The sequence below is a fragment of the Bos taurus genome, chromosome 2 (genome assembly GCF_002263795.3).
Source record: "Bos taurus isolate L1 Dominette 01449 registration number 42190680 breed Hereford chromosome 2, ARS-UCD2.0, whole genome shotgun sequence".
Classification (NCBI taxonomy): Eukaryota; Metazoa; Chordata; class Mammalia; order Artiodactyla; family Bovidae; genus Bos; species Bos taurus.
In genome coordinates, this window is record NC_037329.1 from 122,277,419 (window position 1) to 122,298,480 (window position 21,062).

At 51.4% G+C, this 21,062-nt stretch overlaps 3 protein-coding genes across 9 annotated transcripts in view; 1 reads left to right on the top strand and 2 right to left on the bottom strand.

The window, feature by feature from the left end:
* SERINC2 (serine incorporator 2) overlaps window positions 1-9,575 on the bottom strand; it is a 53,832-nt gene extending 44,257 nt beyond the window's left edge. For 2 of the 4 annotated variants that reach the window (XM_025001134.2, XM_059893189.1), the window contains exons 1-2: window positions 9,190-9,575; window positions 6,791-7,004 (exon numbers count right to left, since the gene is read on the bottom strand). The gene's annotated coding sequence lies outside the window, so the exon portion shown is untranslated. Of the gene's footprint in view, window positions 1-965; window positions 7,005-9,189 lie in introns of all 4 variants that reach the window. The other 2 variants (XM_059893187.1, XM_059893185.1) reach the window with 1 other exon arrangement.
* Window positions 9,576-9,680: 105 nt separating this feature from the next.
* Window positions 9,681-17,221, top strand: FABP3 (fatty acid binding protein 3). Its single transcript, NM_174313.2, is given in 4 exon segments — window positions 9,681-9,799; window positions 13,275-13,447; window positions 15,339-15,440; window positions 16,932-17,221. Coding segments are annotated over 4 exon segments (402 nt in total). The 5' UTR covers window positions 9,681-9,726; the 3' UTR covers window positions 16,986-17,221.
* Window positions 17,222-17,917: 696 nt separating this feature from the next.
* Window positions 17,918-21,062, bottom strand: part of ZCCHC17 (zinc finger CCHC-type containing 17) — a 51,607-nt gene continuing 48,462 nt past the window's right edge. For 3 of the 4 annotated variants that reach the window (XM_005202977.5, XM_005202978.5, XM_024976586.2), the window contains one exon: window positions 17,918-18,828. In XM_005202977.5, the coding sequence (XP_005203034.1) occupies window positions 18,667-18,828 (162 nt within the window). In that variant the 3' untranslated portion in view covers window positions 17,918-18,666. 4 annotated transcript variants of the gene reach the window in all.

The following is a 21,062-nucleotide window of genomic DNA, read 5'->3' on the forward strand; positions in this document are numbered from 1 at the left end:
CTACCTAAAAATGTGTTTGCCGTGTTCTCTGTTGTAAAATGGCTCTTAAACCACATTGCCTCCTCATGCTATTCAGATGGGGAGACCACTCCAAAAGGCAAGTGGTTTGTCCCAGGTCACAGAGCAGAGGGTGCCTTGTCTGGGACCCCATCTCCTGCCTTCCAGGGCATGCTTTCCTCCCAGGGCTGCCTTTCAGATTTTCCCCTAAGCAGAGTCTGGAAGCGTGTGTGTGTTTTGGGCAGCAGGGGTTGGGGGGCGCATAGAGGGCTTCATGACGGCCAAGGATGCTGCTGAGTCAACCAATGAACTCTGACAGCAGATCTGTTTTCTCTGGGGGACTATCGGTGCCCTGGAAGAGGACAGAGGGATCAGGGAGGCACAGCGCCTGCCCTCAGCAAGCTCTGCACCTGGGCCTGAATATGGGGAACAGGAGTCTCTCCAAAGCTAACTCTAGACACCTCCCCACTCATACTAAGCTTCTCATCCCTGCCCAAGAGCCCTCAATCTTACCACTCTGCCTTTTTCCTGAAGTTGCTGTATCTTCCTCCCTCCCACTCCAATCTTTCTAGGCTCTTCTCCTCTCCCTCCCACATCAGCGTTTATCCCACCCTGTTTCACAGACAGTAGCCTGGGAAAAGGAGCACAGGCCAAACAAGGGAAGAGGTAGGACAGGCAAGTGGCCCAGCAGGACCGGACTGCAACGCCCCCACTTCCCAGGAGGGGGCGCACTGTCATCCACAGCCACCCATCCCTCCAGGAGCTCAGCCCTGCAGGTGCAACCCAGATTCCAGAGCCAGGACCGACATCTTCACAGTCAAGCGGCAGGAAGGCAGGGATAAGCTTCCAAATGGAAAGACCCAGGTCCAGAGAAGGGTAAAGATGGCTGGAAACCTGGAGTGACAGAGCAGGTATGAGGCGGAGTCCATGAGCCCTGCTTCAAGTGCCCTGGACTCAAAACTACCTACCTCCTCCCGGTCCTGGCAGATCTACTCCTGCGAGTGGGACTCCATGCTGGGCTGCCTCTGGAGCTCCTGGGTCCAGGGGTACTTTTTCTTGAATTTCTTGAAGGGTACGTATTCTTGAATTCCTTCCAAGACTGACCTTTCTTTTCCCAGGACCCAGAGGGATCTCAGCTCTGCCAGGGGACTCAGGCAGCACCTATTCCCCAAACACTCGCTTCTCTCAGAAGCCAAAGACAGCCCTGGGGCCTCACTATGTACCAGGCTCTGCTCCAAGACATGTGTTAGCTCACTGAACCCTCAGGTGAGGCGCAGAGAAGGCAAGTGACCTGCCCACATGGCCAGTGAGTGGCAAAGCAGGACTAAAAACTCAGGAAGTCTGATTTCAGACAAAGACTGTTAACCACTGTGTCAGAGACCTCTGGCCCCCGGATACCCATTCTCTCCTGTTTCTAGACTAACAGGCAGTCCAGAATAACGACCACGTTTCTCAGTCTCGCTTGCACATGGATGCGTGGCTAACATCTAACCCAGAGAGAGGAGATGGTGTAGCTGTCAGGTCGCACCGTTAATTAGGAGAGGCGTGTCCACTCTGCTTCTCCTCTTCTGGCTGTCTGCTGGCGTGGGTGAGCAGACTGACAGCTGCCACAGCCTCACACGAGTGCCAGAAAACTCCTCCCTTAATATGAGTCAGATCGTCGTGCTGTCCTACCCCCAAACCTTCAGTGGCTTCCCATTCCTTCAGAAGAAAAGCCACTTCCTTCATGATGGGCAAGGCCTTCTCCTGCCTAGCCGTAAGCTATCCTCCCTTCCCAGATCAATCAGCAGGAAAATCTCACCCTTGTTTAACTCTCCCCACGTCTCCTGCTTTCCCAATTCCTTTCCCCACCCAGAAGACACTGATGTATTCATCAAGGCCCAGCCCAAAGGGTATCGTGGGATATCATCTATGTGAAGCCTCCCCTGGCCCTACTGGCAGAATGAGCGACTCCCTCCTGTGGTCTCTCATGGTCTGTGTACAGCCCGAAAGAACAGTGACAGTCTTTCTGTATTGTCATAATCTGTAGATGCATCCACTTCTCCCATCTCTCAAGAATGAGAGTTAAGTCGGGGATATCTGTTGGTTGTCAGTGACCTGCACAGGCCTAGCCATCATGCCAGTGGCAGTCAAGTTCAATGAGTGCGAGAGAGAAGGATACGGGGTGTGAGTGTGTGTGTGTGGTGTGTGTGGGTGCCCTGAGCTGGCTGAAGGCCCAGGCCAAGGAGACAAAGAGGACGCTTAGAAATAGCCCTATCCTAAGCCCCAGGCCAGGCCTGGTGCCCAGATAGGCTGACCCTGAGTAAGGAGGTGGGGGCCCAGGATGGGTGGGTAGAGAGGTGTGGCTCCAGTGGGCTGTGGCCCTGCTGTCCTCTAGAGTCTGCAAGCTGAGGCAGATGGGCTCTGCCTGCCTGTTGTCAGGTGTCCTGGCACTTGGATTTCAGTGACCGCCCCCTTCAGTGACCAGCGAGTATTTCAGGCTGGGGCTAAACATCACCTGTTCCCTTGGCCCCACAACTTGTAGGGCAAAGGGGAATCCACCAGTCCATCCACTAAGGAGGGCCAGGGTTGGGGCAGAGATTCTGGAAAAGTTTGTCCCTTCATCCCTCTAGCCCCACCTCACCCTCTTCCCCACTTGGAAGTTCCCTTCCTGAACTACTGACTACCAAAGGTTGAAGGATTAAAGAGATCACCTGGCCCAAGTCCTGCCATGGAGTTGGGGACACTGAAGGGAAAAGCCTGGCCCAAGGCTGCAGAGCGAGACAGGGCAAAGATGGCCACAGGGAAAGGTGATGTGGAATAGCAGTTAAGTCATACAAACTCTGATGCTGAAGCTCCAATACTTTGGCCACCTGATGCAAAGAGCTGACTCACTGGAAAAGACCCTGATGCTGAGAAAGACTGAAGGCAGGAGGAGAAGGAAGCAACAGAGGATGAGATGGTTGGGTTGAATGGTATCAGCAAATCAATGGACATGAGTTTGAGCAAACTCCGAGAGATGGTGAAGGACAGGGAAGCCTAGCGTGCTGCAGTTGATGGGGTCGCAGAGTTGGACACTACTGAGCGACCAAACAACAATATACAAACTCCAAAGAAAGTATGCCTGGGTCCAAATCCTCACTCTCATGTGTAAACGGGTGATGGAGACAATGCACCTACATCCCTGAATCGTCGTGAGAGTTGTAAGAGCTGAAAGATAGAAAGTTGTTAAGTCCAGTGCTCAGCACTTAGTAAGGCTGCACTGACTTTAGCGGTCATCTTCTGCACCACAGTTTACAGCATACAAAGCTTCTCAACACCCACAGTCTTATTTGCTCCTTCCAGCAACCCTGAAAGGTAGGTATTATGAGCCCCATCACACAGAGAAGGAAACAGGCACAGACACTGACGGGCCAAGTTCACACAGCTGACATGTCTCAACTGCCCACCAGTGGTCTTTCCATACCCAGCCCCCTGCCTCTGGCAGTTCATACACTGGTTCATCAAGTAGAGACGGCGACATGGAGAGCTGGCCCTTGGCTCCTGACGCCTCCCTGGGCTCGTCTTACCCCTGCACTGGATGACCCCAGTGCAGGGAAGACTAACGTGCTCATCTGACATCCCTTCTGCCTCTGATCCCAACCTTCTAATTCTTAGTCTTGCCACCACCCGCCCCAGAATGGGAAACCTCTCACTGCGGGCTCTGGTCCTGGTAGTCCCCCAGCCAACCCAGACCTTCCGACAAAAGGCTCTCTCCTTTTCCTCTCTAGTGTCTCTGTTCACTACAGAGCCCAGGGGTGCTGCCCTTCACTGACCCCCAGCCAACCCCAGGATCCCAGGCCCCTAAAAAAAGGCCCAGCCAGGCTGACAGCCTTGGCTCTGTATCTGCTTCCTGTAACACGCTTGGCCCCAGTCTCCCGAGGCCAACGGCAACTCCCTGCCAGGCCCCCTGCCATGGCCTGCCAGATCTCCTCACCTAAGGACGCAATACAGTGGTCACATGTCTGCACCAACCAGGTTCCCTGGGCCTCCTGGAGCTGCTGAAACTTCCCAGAATCTTGGGCAAGCTACTCCTAAATGAAGTGCGCTCGAGGGAGTGACCACTGAACCACCTGTTTGGTGCCAGGTCACATGGCACTCGGACATGACCCAGAACTTAGGGTGGTGTGAGGTGCTGTTTGTAAGCACTAGGCTTACCTAATTGTACTTTACTTAATCCAATCTTAATCATCTGTAATTTTTCAGAGGCACATTTTTCATCTGATAGAGGAGTAATCTGGGGAAGGAGCCAGGAGCAGCCCCAAGTCCGGGATCTGGTTTATTTCCTGGGAGCCTCCCTGTCCCCAAAGAGACTCAGGCTACACCTATGTGTCCAAAAGGGCACTTCTCCCTTGAGAAGACTTGGGGCCCTACTCTCCACCGGAAATGGTCCTCAGGAATGGAATGAGAAAAGAAAGAGGAGAGGAGATGGGATACTTTGGCAGGAAGAAAGCTGAGAGCAGTAGACGAGGTGGGGGTAGGAGGGGGGCTTTTCAAACAGAGAGAACACTGACGGGGACAAGTGGCTTTCTTTGCTGGAGAGAGATCATCTGTCTACTCTATAAAGCCCTGCCCGTCGCTGCACCAGGCCCTGTGGGCACAGCAGGGAGCCTTCACAGGGTTTCTGGCTTAATAGGAAGACGGTGTGTGTGCGTGCTTCGTTGCTTCAGTCCTGTCCGACTCTTTGTGACTGTATGAACTGTATCCCGTCAGACTTCTGTCCATGGGATTCTCTAGGCAAGAATACTGGAGTGGGTTGCCGTGCCCTCCTCCAAGGGATCTTCCTGATCCAGGGATCGACCCCGAGTCTCTCATGTCTCTGGCATTGGCAGGTGGGTTCTTTACCACTAGCGCCACCTGGAAAGCCCCAAGAGGAAGACAAGTTCTGAAGCAAAAGGATCGCATGAAAGTAGGGTAAGTGCTACGACAGGGAGCTTTAGGGCTTCCTAGAGGCAAAGAAAATTAAGCTTAAAAGCGAACAGGAATTAACTAAAAGAGCAGAGCCTGGGACTCCCTTGGTGGCCCAGTGGCTGAGACTCCATACTCCCAATGCAGGGGCCTGGGTTCAATCCCTGGTCAGGGAACTAGATCCCACATGCCGCAACTAAAAAAAAAGATCCCACAGGCCACAATGAAGACTGAAGATTTTGTAATGCCGCAACTAAGACTGGGTGCAGCCAAATAAATAAAACTTAGGAAATAAAATAAAAAAAAGCAGGGCCTGGGATGGAAGAGTATTCTAGGCAGATAGCAAGCGAGAAACATGGCGCCCCTTCAAGGCACAAAAAGGGCAGACTGGCTGCTGTGTAGGGGCCACAGCATGGGCGCTGTGGGGCCTGCCTCTCCAAGCAGGCTGAGAAGAGAAATAATTAACCTTTGTAATTGCATTCCCAATCCTACCTTATCTTCCCAGAGTCCTTGGGAGGTCAGCTGGGTGGGGCCTGCTTTTTGCAGATGGGGAAAGAGACCCAGAGAGATGGTGATCTGAGGCCACAGTTAGTAGATAAATAACAAGGGCAGGAGAGGAATGCAAGCGAGTCTCACTCCTGAGACCCTAAAGCTGGGGAGGCAAACAGATTCACTCACTCACTCATGCGTTCATACGCTCACTCCCTCAGTGTTCAGTAGTCATTCATTCACGCCTACTATTTGCCAGGCATCCCCCCTAGAGCAGCACTTAAGTAATAAATTAGATTTATGAGACAAATGAGATAAGGCTAAAAGAGTTTGGGCTGATTCTACCAGCAACAGGGAGGACGGCCAGTTTCTGAGAAGGAAGAGTGACTGCCCTCCACCAGGAGCTGCAGCCCATCCACCCCACCCCACCCAACCTCCCACAAGAAAACCCATTGTTCTCCTTCCAGGGAGCACTCTGCCACAGGCAGCAGTTTCTCAAAAGCAAAGCAGTATTGAGTAAATCTCTGTCTTCCGCCATCATTTGTTCTCTCAGACCCACAGTATCTAGAACTCTAGGGGAACAAGGAAGCGATTTCCTAGTGACAGAACACTCCATTCCTCCCACTGTGGCAGCTGTCCCTCTCACACTGTAAGTTCAGGGAGTGCAGAGCTGTGGCTCTCCTGTTCCCCCTGGGTCCCCACTGAGCCCAGCACAGTGCTGGGCACAGGCAATGCTCAATTTATTTAGAGAAAGACAGAAAGGGAGAGATGAGGAAACTCCTCTGCAGCATCTGAAGGCACCCAGTGACATCAGAGAAGAGAAATAGATATATTTGGATCCTCTCCTATGGGTCTCAAAGAGCCTTGGTTTATTCTTGAGCACTGCTGGGTCAACTGCCCTGGGGAGGAGACCCAGAAAGGAGAAGGGGTGAGGGGTCACCATTCATGGTGTGTGAGGCTTACCATCTGTTATTTCTTTCCATCCTCATGACAATTCAGAAAAGTAGATGGCCTCCCTCCATTTGGGAGGAAAGGAGACTCAAAAGGGGGAAGGCACTAGTTCTGGGTCTCTAGCTAGTAAGTGGCAGGCTTGGGATTTAGAAGCCAGGCCTCTTCCCAAAGATACTGCTTCTGAACAGACCATGCACCAAGGGAGGGGTATGAGGGTGTGGAGGGAAAGGTTGTCTAAGACTTGATTTCATGGCAGGCAGAGGCAGAGAACCCCACCACCATAACTAGCCAAAGAGGAAAATTCCCAGTTATTGGGGGTGGGCTGAGGGTGGTCAGCATCCACAGACTTAGGCCCTGACGGGGTAAAGGGAGGGTCTCCATATCCTGGGTCACTGGAGCCTCCGAGCTCAGCTTCTTTGGCCTCTACCTCTCGCATCTCTCCTGTGCCAGCAGCACATCCCCTAGCGTAGCGGAGGCGTCCAGATGGCAGGGAGGGCCAGGGAACAGCTGAAGATGCTGAGTAGGCCTCCGTCGCCCGCCTTCCCATGGCCCCACGGATCATCCGGTGCTGCCAGCCCATCTCATTGGCTCTCTCCTGGTTACTCATCTCTCCTCTTCTCCATCTTTCCAGCCTGTGGTTGCTGTGGAAACACAGAACAGTGACATCACTATAGGGCGAGGGCTGGGGTGACGCTGCTCTTGGCAGGGACTGGTTCCTGCTGCCTGCTAGATGTTAAATCCACATCTGGATTTACCAAGGGCGACAAAACGGGGTAGGGAGGACAGGAAAAGGGACAGAGCTCACACACTCCCTCCCCTTGTGCCGCTTTCCCCCAGTGTAGTGAGCACAAGAGGGCGGGGAGGATGCAGGTGATCAGAGGGATGAGAAGCTGCACACACCTAGGAGGGAGAATAAAAGTTAAGGAGACAGGGTGTGGCTTGGGAGTCAATTCCAGTGAGCCAGGTCTGAGGGTGGGGCACGGGGCGGGTGAAGATGGGGGTAGAGCTTCGAGAATAAAGGGTCTGGGGTTTGTCTAGTTTCTCAAAGCACCGTGCTGTTCAGCTTAGGGCCCACGAAAGGATGCAAAAGACTTCTGAAGATCTCTAGAGCCCCCTCCTCACAGCTACAGCAGTTTTTAATCCTGTCTCATAAATAAGAAAACTGAGGATCAGAGAAGCAAAACAATCTGCCTTGTGTGGCCCGGCAGGTCACAGCAGAGCTGAGAGCAGGTCTCAGAAGTCCAGTCCAGCACTAACCATGGAGATAATCATTATCCTATAATGATAATAACAGTAGCAGCATTGAACACTGATTCAGTCTACCCTGCTTAGCATTTAAGAGCCTCCTACACCTCGGTGTGGTAAACACTGTCATTTCTCCCATTTTTGAGAGGAAGCTGAGACTCAGTGTGGCTTAAGTGAATTGCCCACACCCACACAGTTAGCACCCACTGAAATCAGAACTGGAACCCAGATCTATCTGCCAGGAGCTGCTCACCCACCCCAGCTCTCCAACACTGCTTCATAAGGACCATGTAGGGAGAGCGCTCTGGTCCCTGGCTCTCCAGCCACTCTGTTTCTGAGAGAGGAGGTGGCCCTGTGTCTAAAGGTTGTGACCTTTAGTTGGAAACCAGCTCAATCCCCTCCTCCTCCTCCACCTGCTCCGGCAGTGAGGTCACTGGGGCTCTGTGCCCAGCCCTGAGGCGGGTCCCTGCAGCTTTGGCAGAAATAGGCCTGCTCAGTTCTGGCAAGTGGACCTGTCCAACAGAACCAAGAACTTGGGGGAGAAAGGGCTCTTCCTCCCTGGCCTGCTTCCCAGAACGTTAGGGGAAGGGAGGCAGATGTTCTCCACTTCCACATTCAGAAGCAGAGGTCCAGGGAGGTGGCCCGCCACACTGTATGTGTGTGGCAGAGCTGGAGGGATCCCAGGGCTCCTGGGCCCCACCCTGCGGATCTCTGCTGGCTCAAGTGCCGTTGGGTACCATTCCCTTCTGTTTTGCGTTTTCCTTCGTAAGCTTGTCATGTTCCCAGTTGTCTCTCCAGAGCCTAGCCCAGGGCCTGGCACAAAGTAGGTGCTTTAATAACTGTTGGATTAAAAAAAGGAAGGGTTCCTCTAAACCTCAAGTCTGCTCCTCTGTAAAAGGGATGATAACAATAACACCTACTTCAGGAACTTGGTTTTAAAAGTTCAATCAGACAATGCACTTAAAGCCCCCAGCATGCAATAAACAACACAAGGTGGATCTTATCATTAAAAGTGCTTTGGAAACTGTAGTGTCGAACAAGGTAGATTAAGGCCAGTCTCTGAAAGTGTAGGCTGCCTGTGGAAGGCTGCCTGCCGGTGGAAGGTCAGAGAAAGGACGGCAGCTGGGAGCCTAGTGGCAGTCAGGCAGAACAGAGCTGTCCTTGAGTCTTGAAGAGCCGGCTGAAAGGACGGAATTTCGGAAGGAGAGTGAGGAGGCAACGGCCGACAGGAGCAAAGGCTCGGAGCTGTGCGCAGAGGTCAGAAAAGCCTGGCGCACGGGCAGGGTGGAGGGGGAGCTGGACAGCTGGGAGGAAAGGCGCGCGGTAGACATTCCGCAGGGAGGGGCGAGCACGTGTGGGGCAGACGCGGCGCGTCGGACAGGGTCACGCTTTTGCCGGGGGCGAGCAGAGGGCACACGCTGACCCCGGTGCCTCTCCCCGCTATCGGGCAGAGTGGGGAGCGGTGGGAGAGCACGGGCTCTGGGACCAGCTAGACCAGGCTCGCCACCTGGACTCCCCACTCACCGTCTCCTTATTTCCTGCGAACTTGTCAGCCCTACGCTGAGTCTCGGCTCCCCTCACCTGTAAAATGAAGATCGAGATGATGCCTGCGCCGCCAAGAGTCGGCCAGCGCTTTCCCGGCGTGGGCATCATGCCCAAGGGGGAGTTTCCTTTCTCCTCTGGTTTCTCATCTCTGTTCTGACCCCAAGCTCCGGGAGGGACCAGGGTACGGATGTCGGTGGCCTGCGCCCCAGCTCTCGGGCACCGTGCCCCCCCCAACTGCTTCCTTCTCAGATTCCGAAGAGCGCCTTGAGGCCAGGGAAGGGAGCAGGGCTTACCAGCCCGGGGCAGGGACACGGAGCCCGGGACCCGCGCTGACGTAGGCAAACTGGGTGCCACCGGGGCCCCTTCGCCCCTGGGAGCATTGGGGGATGGGCGACCAGCCCCGGACGAGAAAGGGCCTGCTTAGGGCTTCCTATTTCGGGCGCGGGGGTGTGGGCCACGCCCCGTCACGTGACACAGGGGCCTTTTAAAGCGGCAGCGCGGGCTGGGAGCTGCTGGTCCCAGAGTCCTTGTACGCGTTCTCTGTCGTCTTTCCCAACCTAGCCCAGCTTCACCATGGTGGACGCCTTCGTGGGTACCTGGAAGTTAGTGGACAGCAAGAATTTCGATGACTACATGAAGTCACTCGGTGAGGACGGCTCGGGATGCTGGGCTTTGGGATGGATGCTGTGCTGGGGAGGGCTGGCCGCGTGCCGGATCGGAGCAGTTCTCTAGCCCTGGCTAGATCCTGCATGCCTGCTGCATCCCTCCTGGTCAAGGTTGGGGAGCCAGGGGACGCGGAGAAGGTGGCAGCCTGGGCTAGGGCATGCGAGGCCTGTTGGGAGGGGGCTTTTTTTTTTTTGCCTCCCCGCGGCGCATGTGGGATCTTGGTTCCCCAACCCAGGATGAACGTTGCCCCACTGCAGTGGAAGCGCGGAGTCCCAACCACTGGACCGCCAGGGAATGCTGGGAGGGGACTTGAACGATCTGAACTTGGTCAGAGAAATTCGCAGGCAAGGAGGCGCCAGGGGGCAGCTGTGTCGGTTGATGGAGGGTGGTGGGGGCAGGGAGGCACTTTCGAGGAAGTAGGGCTTATGATCTGGAGGTAGGGGTGTGGGTAAAAGAGGAGCACTGATTGAAGGTGAGGAGGGAGGAAAAGAAGCATGGGCAGTTTAGGAACTGGAAACTGAACCGTGAAAGGGAATAGAATGGATGGGAAGCGTCCTAAGGTCTAAAGTAGGTAAGTCCCCAGGAGAAAGATGGAAGGGGGAACAGCTGTGAACAGGCTTTGAGGAGGAGGTAAGATGGGCCTGCAGAGTTAGCAAGAACCCCTGCTCCTCTTTGTTGGGTTAGTTAGGGCAAAGGATTGTTGCTGGAGGTTGCCCTTTCTCACCAATCAGCCTAGTGGTAGGGTAGGGCAAGAGGCCCCATCATCAGCTGCAGCCCAAGGATAACTGCTCATTGGAGAAGTATCTGGTTAGGGGGTACAGCAAAGAGGCCTTAAGCAAAGCCAAGACCTAGTAACAGCAGGGAGGGTCGTTGGCCTAGGAGGGTGTGGTGCCAGGATGGAGGAGAATGAAGATTCAAAGAATCTTGCAGAGAAGGACTCCAGAGATCCCCATGCCTTGGTTCAACGGAAGGAGAAGCCAAGATCCAGAAAGAGTAGAAACTTGTCAAATCAGTTCCACAGCAGAGCTGATATGAATATCTAGATTTCTAAATCCCAACAACTCAGAGCAGTTCCCACTATAGGCCCTGGGGGTGGGAGTAGTAAGAACTGCTTAATTCATCATTGATCTCAGCCCTTCCCCTTCTGATATGGATTAGAGGGAGAAGGTCATATCCCTTCTCTGGAATCTCCAACTATGAGATTATCCCAGTTCCCCAAGCTGGGATGGGGAAAACTGGATGGTTGAGCTAGGTTCCATGCCTTCCTCCCAGGGGACGGCTGGATTACGGTAGTTAACCAAGGTGGAACCCAGGCACTTGCCACCTGTTCCTGACCCCTGAAATAAGGACAAGTGTTGACTTTTGAGGCCAAAGTGCTCAACTGCCCCTCTATGCTAAGCAGTATACCCAATGACTCCAGGAAGGCAATAATTCTTAAGAGAAGTAGGAGGCCCAGGGCAGTTCTTAGGGAAGATGGGATGCCCAGAGCTAGCTCCACACCCCCCAATCCCCAAAGTCTCTCCTAGCAGACATTAGAACTGAAAACCTAGGTCCCTGAAGTGAGTTGCACCATCCTTACCACCCTTGCTCCCTTATTTTGCCCCAACTTGGATTAAGTCTAAGAATCCACCCATCCTGTTTGTACAGATGGAAAAAATGAGAGGCCGAAGGGGAGAAAAAGACCCTCCTCAGCTCTCAGTAAATAGCTTCAGCTTCATTTCTAAGTGGAATCCATCTCTTCCCGGGTCTCCTAATTCTGTAACTTGTTCTTAGCTCAGTCCCTCACTGACTCCACAGTGCCTTCCTTCCTCAAACACTCCACACCTCTGGGTAGGTCCTAAGTAAACAGAGCTCCTTGCACAGTGACAAGGTCCTGCTGTGTGCTGGGGAGTGGGACTAGCCTAACTTACTCTGATAACAGGTGCGTGATCAGTCGTGTCTGACTCTGCGACCCCATGGACTGTAGCCGACCAGACTCCTCTGTCCTTGGGATTTTCCAGGCAAGAATACTGGAGTGGGTTGCCATTTCCTTTTCCAGGGGATCTTCCTGACCCAGGGATTGAACCTGCATCTCTTGCATCTTCTGCATTAGCAGGCAAATTGTTTACCATGTGCCACCTGGGAAGCCCCTGATAACAGGGGGCAAGGCCAAACCCTCAGTGGCCAGGCAGGGTGGGCCAGCAGCAGCTCAGCTGCAAAGGGTGCCTGAGCCTCTTTTATGTTAAACCAAAAGTTCTCAGAGGACGAAGAGGCCCAGCCTAGTTAGTGTCAGTGATCTCAGGCACACTTGGCGGCCTCAGACCTAGATGAAGTGCATGCTGGGAGACAGGATGGCCCAGGAGGAACAGTGAACAGTTTTGGAGCCTAAATTCAAATTTAGATAAACCACTCATCCTTTCACTTTGGACAGTACTTCACTCTCAAAGCCTCGTTTGTAAATTGGGGATAATAAAGCCAACTGTTCAGAGCTTTTATAAACATTAAGTAAAACCACCCATGTAGCCAGGCATATCCAGGGACTTTCCACCCACCACCTCACCAAAGCCTCTGCTCTTGGAGAACAGCTCAGCAGAGACTGTTCGAAGGGGAAATTGGAGGCGAAAGGCATATCAGGGAAACCATGACCTGCAGGGCTGTTTGTTCCACGCTCTCTTGCAGCATTGGGGAAGACTTGCTGAGGCCCAGAGGGGAGTCCCCACAGGAGGGGGGGACTGGAGGTCTGACTGCCTACCACTTCAGGCCTCTCCTAAAACTGAACACTGAGACTAACACCCACTCCTGCCTATCTCCTAGATTATGGATAAGAGGTTTTGAAAATGTCTTTGTTATCATTTATGGGGAATGAGCACCACTGCATCTCAGAGCAAAAACTTTCAGAAGCAGAAAGTCCTTGTCCATAGGTTCCAGAAGGCAAAGTCCACATTTCTTTTCTTTCTCCCTCAGCCTGTGCTTGGAAAGCTGCTCAGGTGGCCTGGACGAGAGCCTTGGGCTCCAGCCTTTTTTAGCTGAGCAGTAAAGTGAGCTCTGCAGTCAAACATTCTGGATTTGAATCCCAGATTTGTGACCCTGGGCTTCACCTCACTCTCAGTTTTTGCATCTGTAGAGATACTAGCATCAATCCTGCAGGGAGACCGGAAGAACTGAGAGAGACTTAAACGTGTGGTTTTTACCACACAGGAGGCACTTAATAGTAGCTTATTCTACTCAGCTCTGCCACTAACTTGCTGTAAGGCACGCTTGTCCGTTAAGTTTCTCATGTCTCATGGAATCAGTAATGTCTCTTTACTGCACAGAGCTAACGGGAAAAACTGAATTACAAAAAGCCATGTAACGTCTTTGAAGGTTCTCACCCGCCTCTTCTCCCTCCCCAACATTCTGGTCTGAGTTGGTCATTGAGCCCCTTGTACTTCGCCTCTCGCTCCAGCTCATGCTCATACCCTTCCCTCTGCCCTCAGGTGTCGGTTTTGCTACCAGGCAGGTGGGCAATATGACCAAGCCTACCACAATCATCGAAGTGAATGGGGACACAGTCATCATAAAAACACAAAGCACCTTCAAGAACACAGAGATCAGCTTCAAGCTGGGAGTCGAGTTCGATGAGACCACAGCAGATGACAGGAAAGTCAAGGTGAGTTGAGGAAGGGGCTGTGGGGGATGGAAGGCCCTGAAGGGGAATAGGGCGTCACCCTATTGTTGCACCTTGAGGGGTGGGCTGTTGTGGGGGATTGAAGCCGGCCTGTGGGGTGCTGGGATGTCCCAAGTGCTAAAGGCATGAGTCCTGTCCTCTTGTTCTCTTCCCTGTCTTCTTGGGAAGCATCTACCTGTTGCCTGTGGGACTGGACTGCACAGAGCCAGGATATTCTGACCTCAGCGTCTACACCAGCTCCAGCTGGGTGACCTTGCACATGGCATGCAACAGCTCTGGCGTTCCTTCCCCTTCCATAGATGGCGGGGAAGTTATGTGGACATGGCTGTGACCTCAAGTACTTTAGGAACAATGCCCAGAAGTCAGGGTCCTCAACTGAACAGGTGATCCTGGCTGCCAGGAGCCGAGGAGACAGCTGAAGGACAAGAGGTGGAGACCTACTCAGATGCTTCTTCAGCCTCCACCTCCCGGGTTTGGTCAGTGACCCTGAGAAACCATTTCTAGTGCTGCCAGCCTACGGGGAAGAAAAGTTATCTTCTGGATGGAGCATTGTCTTTGGTGTGTTTGTAGTATCTTCTCGCCAAGCCTCCGCCCCTCTCCTTCCAGGGAGGAAGAGGACATCTGCGTCCAGTCTCAGGACTTCTTGGCAGCTTGTCTGCAGGTGGCTGTCTTGGCTGCTTGCCTCAGGCCTCCCAGCCCGAGCCAGGCATGGGAGAGAGAGAACAAAGGGGTTTTGCCCTCGACAAGGTGTTCCTCCAGCAGCACCTTTCCACTAGACCCTATCTCCTCTTCCTCACAGCTGCCCCTGAGGACAGGAGAGGGTCTAGTATCCTCCCTGTGGAGGAAGCTGGAGCCCAGCCCAGGATCACACAGGAAGCTGGCAGCATAGAGGGGGTGGTACCCCCAAATCACAGCCCACCTTGGAAAGAAGTGCTTACCCTACCATAAACCTTCACCTCCTTGAACTAGCCTATCTTCTTGAAGGGCAAGAACCCCAATTAAACACAATAGTAGCTCTCTGGGATGCCTCGGCTAAAAAACTTGCTGAATGGACCAAAAACTAGAGGAATGGGAATGAGGAGGAAGGGGTGGTAAGGGTGCACACCTACCACCCCTCTAGCCCCAAACACATACACACAGCCTCTTTAGATCTGCTCGTCCATCAGGGTCCCCCAGCCTGGCTTAAAGCCCCCAGATTTCTAGAGAGACCTGGGAAGACTTGCCAGATGAGAGCCAGCTGACATAGGCTGGCAGCACCCAGAAGACAAAGTGGACATTTGACCAGAGCTATGGAACACCCCAAGGACACCCAGTCCCAGTACCTGGCAGTTGATGCTCACTTATCAGCTGGAGGGGAGAGGCCATATGTGATATGGACCAGGGGGCACATGAATACGGATGGGACAGTCTAATCTTCCAACACCTCGCATCCCCAAGGTTCTTTTAGACACTATGTGTGATCACCACCAGGAGTCTCAGGATTATTCCTCCTCACTGGTCTTTCCCAGGGATTAGGCTGTACCCCGCTCCTATATCTTAGAGGGACTGGGGCTGTGGGCATCACCCAGGGTATGGGATAAGTGCCCATCTTGAAGGCTGGTGGCACTTCTCAGAGCCAGGCTGTCTGACTTCACTGTACTGCCTGCTTCTCCCTTCTTGCCCAACAGCTGAAGGCCCCTCTTCCAGCCAAGCAGCAGTGGTGAAGTAGACGTCTCATGGGACTGGGCTGGAGGTGGACTGGCTGAGCTCTGGCTCTCACACCATCAGTAGTTTGGGTTAGAAGCTAAGTCCTTTGTGGCCCCGGTGACCAGACCTCTTCTTGCCCCTCAATCCTAGCTCAGATCGCAGCTCAGCCTCTACCCTCTTTCCACAGTCCATCGTGACGCTGGATGGCGGCAAACTTGTCCACGTGCAGAAGTGGAATGGACAAGAGACATCACTTGTGCGGGAAATGGTTGACGGGAAACTCATTCTGGTAAGATGGATTAACTTTGACGCCTTACCCAATTGGTTGCTACTGTCCCTTCAGCTAAGCCTAATGTGCAAAGCCAAGGTCATGCCCTGTGACCAACGGAGGGTGGAGGCAGGCCTGGGTGGTATTAGGACTCGTAATACTGTGGCTCTGGGCTTTGTACATGCCTCTGCATAAATCTCAGCTTATAGGGTGCATGATTTTGGACAAGTCACCTTCTCCAACTGTAAAGTGGGTACTAATAACGACACCCTTGTAGGACTGCTGGGAAGTCTGAAGGAGAGAGTGCTTGCAGAGCACAAAGCCTCGCTGGTGTGGGAGGACTACAGTAGGCACACTCTACAGCCTTCGTTTCGTCCTCCGCATGGGCCCACTGCCTTGCCCAGGGAGAGGTGGAAAGCACAGCCAAATGTGATTCGTGCCCTGTAGGAAAGGCTCCCATCTCCTAACCCTTTGGGCAGGGACAGGCTGGTGATGGGTTGGGCCCTGACAGCACAGTCCTTTCTACTTCATTCCAGGCTCACTCACCTCCTCTCATTGCTTTCCATGCCTGACCTATTGCAAGTACCTGATGAAGGCCGGGGTTGAAAGCAACAACCAGGCCGTCAGATCTGTCTAAGGACCACACTCAAAGAATGTAGCCTTGACTGAATACCCCCCAGGGGTAGAGACAGCAGTCACTTGTGGTCTCTGCCTCCTTATTCTGTAGGGTCTCAGGTTTTCACCTCAGCATCTTCATTGTAGACCTTCTTGGGTCAGTGTAACCTGCTCACTGCATTCTTGCACTCACACAGGGCAGGGGTCCCTGCAGTTTAGAATGAGGTACCTGGCTCTGGTGGGAACGTGATATACAGAACTAAATACTTGCTGGGCAATCAAGCTATAGTGAAACCATGGGCCTGGCTGTATGATGCCTGGAAGGATGATGGGGGCTTTGGCCTCTGGCCCTGGCACCACCCTAAGTTAGGGAAAGAATGGAGAATTGGTGGCCTAAGATAGTCCTTTACCAAGAGTCTCTGGACATTTTTATTCACCTTTTTATCTACTATGTGCCAGGCACCTTCTTAGGCACTAAGGATGGAAAGGAATGGTACAAGGGAAAGAGAAACACTCTGGGATCTTGACCAAGTTGCTTCCTCCCTGAAAGTTCATTTTCCAAAATCTCTGCAAGAGGAATTACAATACCTAACTTAAAGACTTGGGTGGATTCCCTGGCAGTCCAGTGCTTAGGACTCAGCACTTTAACTGCCGTGGTCCAGGTTCAATCCCTGGTATGGAACTAAGATCCTGCATGTCATGTGGCACAGCCAAAAAAAAAAGACTTGGTATAAGCATTAGGAAAAAAAAATCTGTCAAGAACCTGGCACATAGTAGATAGGCAGTAAATGAAAATTATTATCATGAAGTAGTAGAGGGCTCTCCCCATCAGAATGGAGCATTCCCAATACCTTCCATGCCCATGCCCTTGCCCTAATCTGACTGTCTTTTTTCCAGACACTCACCCATGGCACTGCAGTTTGCACTCGTACTTACGAGAAACAGGCATGACCTGCCCTCTCCTTCCACTGACTGCTCTTCTGCCAGTGGGCTACTCCTGGACTCGGCACCAGATTGCCTCATTTTTCTCCTCTGGCATTTTGTATAAATCCACCTTGACTGGGGAAATTCTCCTGGGGTCAGGTGGCACCAGCCTGGATCCAGTTCCGTTCTCATTGTGTCTGTTTGTTTTTTTAACTGCATCCAAAGGGTGCTCTGAGGTCAATAAAGCAGAGCCAAGGCCACCCAGTTGCCTTTCTGCCTTTGGTGACATGATTCTGGGATTCTCAGTTTCTGTGTGTGTCAGAGAGTAGGCAGAAAAGACTGCTACTCAGGAAGCAGCACTGGATGAGACTGAAATGGACAGTCTCAGGGACAGTGACAGCTGATCACCTTACATGTACAAAAAATAAAACAGCTGTACCTACACCCTGCCTTCACAGTGCCCGCCGCCCCCCCCCCCCCAAGTCCAAATGAGCTAGTCCAACCTGGAATAATCACTCAGTGACAGGACTTCTGAACCATCACCCCTGGCCCACCCTGCACTGAATGCCAGGGGGTCTAGACAGCTGCTCTTCTCTGTGGAATGCTGTGGACTCTCTTCAGGCTTGTGCCAGTGGTGGTGGGAGAAAATGCCCACTGGCCAAGATGACTGCTGAGCTTCTGCACATGTGCCAGGCCATTACTCATGGGTACAAATTCTTACTGGTTCTCCAGTCAGCCCTGGGGGAGAGGTCATCCGATCATTACAGAAGTGAGGGCTTATAAGTGATCTCCTAAGAAGGCTGTGACCTGCTAGTGCCTCTGGCTCTGTACCTTAGCTGGGCCGCTCTCCAAGGTCTAAAGTGACATATTAAATGTTTTCCTGTCACCTAATGCAGCCTCAATGACTTTTAAATCTGTAAGTTTACAGGAAGAGGGATTATACTAATAAGGACTCTCAGTAAGTTTAAAACCAGACACACTTCCATTTAGTACCAGGAATTTAAGCAGAAACCTGAAATGGAACCAATTGACTCACACTGTAGTAAATACAAAGTAAAGCAATGATTTCAGCTCGAGCTGTCTGGTTCAGTGGTCTGCGGGAATGTCACAAGCAAGCTAAGTCACTGCAAACAATGTTTTTCTGGCTGTGACCACTGGCTGTCACTTCTAACATAGCAGAATCATGTCGGGGGGATGGAGAAAGTGAGCACCACTTCTTACCGTGTTCTCCCTCATACTGCCAGTCTCCCTCTGCCCGTGTGCTGGATGTCACAGAGACCATCCACCAGTCAGGCCAGGGTAGGTAGGCCAATAGGCAGGGGCCAATCACTCTGTTCAACTACAGCCAGACTCACCCCCACAGCAGTTCCTGTGGCTCTATCCTGGACTCCTGTACGGGAATCTGGCTCTGGCAGTGGCAGCTGGAGAGGGTAATACGACCTCCCGCCGAATGAAGTTGGGTGAATGAATGGGAGAGCTGCAGGGGTCACTTGCAAAGGGCCCAAGAGTGATAAGGGAACAACTCATTCAGGCAGATGCTTTTGATACCTAACTTCCAGACTTGCCTGTGACACAAGGGGACGCCATCTCCCATGGGAGAGAAGAGGGTGGGAGGCCATATTCTTACTACTGAGTCTTTCTAGGAGCCAGGGCTTCAAAGCACAGGCTCCGGATTCCTTCTCTCAACCACCCTCTCTACGCTCCGTTCTCACTCCTTGTGCTTCTTCTTGTGCTTCTTCTTCTTTTTCTTCTTCTTTGCTGCCTTGCTGTCCTTTGACGTGTGTCTTGCCCTCTTGCCTGTATCACTCTCAGAGTCTGAGCTGTCGGAGTCAGATGACTTCCTGTCTCTATGTTTCTTTTTCTTCTTTTCCTGAAAAAAAAAAAAAATTTAAGAACTCAACATTATATGTGTGTATTTGCTTTAAAAAAACATGGCATGTAATCATTAGGGGATAACAATAAATTAGAAAACATTCATAATAAAATCTTTAAGTACTAACAAGAAAAAGTGCTCAAAACAAATAGAAAAGGATCAAGTCATAATGCAGTGTGTATTCTAAGTTCCAAGGTATATAACATATATACATACCATGTGTAATATACATTTACATATATAAATTATAATATTTTGCACAGTAAATTATAATACACATATTTAACATACTTGAATATACTTAAAATCACAGAAAACAGTGAAAACGACACAAACAGGCAACAAGGGTTAGCTCAGGAATGAACTGAATACAGGGAAGCTGGGGCCCTTCACTGTCCTTTTTCATTTTTTTAAAATAAGCATTTACTACTTTCATTTTTAAAAAGCACAAGATATTAATGCTGAAAGTCAAGTCCTTAGAGATCACCTGGTCTCTCAAGAGACAGTACCTCACACGTCCGAGAATAAGAGAATAATAGATTGAGAACTCCTGACTCCCAGGCTGGTTTCTATCAGACCCAGCTGCCTGGGGAAATAACAGGCATCAATTAATAAGGCCCTACCTGCTGCCCTTGAATATTTATCATCTCTAACTTTCACAACCAACCTTACAAGAGTAAACTGATACAGAACTTTCTCAACACTCCAGACCCACCCCACCGTGCTGCCAAACTAACAGCACAAATGCACACAAAGAACGAGACAGACCTGTGGGCTTCTGTAGGGTACTCAGAGCAATTGTTAAGCACTGCATGAACCTTTTCCTTGGACTGCAAATATGCATGTTGCCTTGGTAAGGTTTCTAAGAGATTATGGGAGGAAAAAAGAGAGTAGACGAGGACAAGGCTGCTGCTCCTCCCATAGGCTTCCAGTCAGCATTCCGAGAGCTGTTAAGTCTGCCTGACAGACCAGGTCTTGGGAGCGGGCTGTGAGAAAACAGTGGACCAAACACAGAACCAGGTGTTACACCCAGACTTGAATTCTGGCTTTGCCACTTATAGTACTCTCATGTAACCTTGGGCAAGTCATTTTACCTCAGGGTGGCCTAGTCTCTTCAAACGTAAAACAGAGATAAGACCGGCACCTATGTCACACGCCATGATGAAGATTTAAAGAGACAGCGTCTGTGGCTGGAGAAGCTGATCACTTGCCCCTGATCACACAGGTAGGGTTGGGATATGCATTTAGATCATTTGACTGGAAATCTGAATTTTTCTCTGTAGCACATGGCCCCTGTTCCTGAACAGTGATGGGAGGCCTCATGGTAAATGGTGGTCAGAACAAGAATTTTGGAACAAGATGGAATTAGGCTCAGATTTCAACTCTGCCACTTACTATGTGACTTAGAACAAGACTTAACTTTTTTGAACTTAAGTTTTCTTTCCAGTAAACTACAAATAATAAATACCCACTTCAAAAGATGCTATGAGGATTAAACATAGTAAGAACTGTCATTAACTATAGTGCCTGATACACAGTAAGTACTCAGTGATAGCCAGAAGTATCATACTATTAGAGAATTCCCAGGATGTTCGGACAGTCTGGCCAAGTATCTACAGCAGATAAGCCAAAGTTCTAAGAGAAAATTAAACCAAAATTCTTTCTTGGAGTCTCCAGTGGAGCAGAAAGAGGGGAAGCTTGCCAGGCCCATGTCACCAAGCTGTAGGAACCATGGCTGGGAGAAGCTGAGAGTCGGCAGATCCATGATTTGGCTTATGGTGTTGCAATCTCCTGGATGGCAAGATCACGGACACCAATCACAGGCTATATGGGTTTGGCAGCCTTGTCCGTTTTTGCCCCTCAGGTAGGACAGAGTCCTGAAAAAGTAAATAAGCAAGTGCAGAGTCTGGCACCAACTCCCCCAAGCCTGGCCCACCCTGGATAAATAAATGAGAAAGGAGAGTAACAATACTACTTTACAACCAAATAGCACTTTAGTTTATCTAGCTTTCCACATCTCATATTTAGTAATATTAATCTGGTAAGGTCAAAATTCAGGAATTATTATTGCCATTTTACAGAGGTGAAAACAACTGAAAGAAGTGAATTAAGCTACACCAAAGACAAGAACAGGGCTTCCCTGGTAACTCAGCTGGTAAAGAATCTGCCTGCAGTGCAGGAGACTCTGGTTCAATTCTGGGTCAGGAAGATTCCCTAGAGAAGGGATAGCC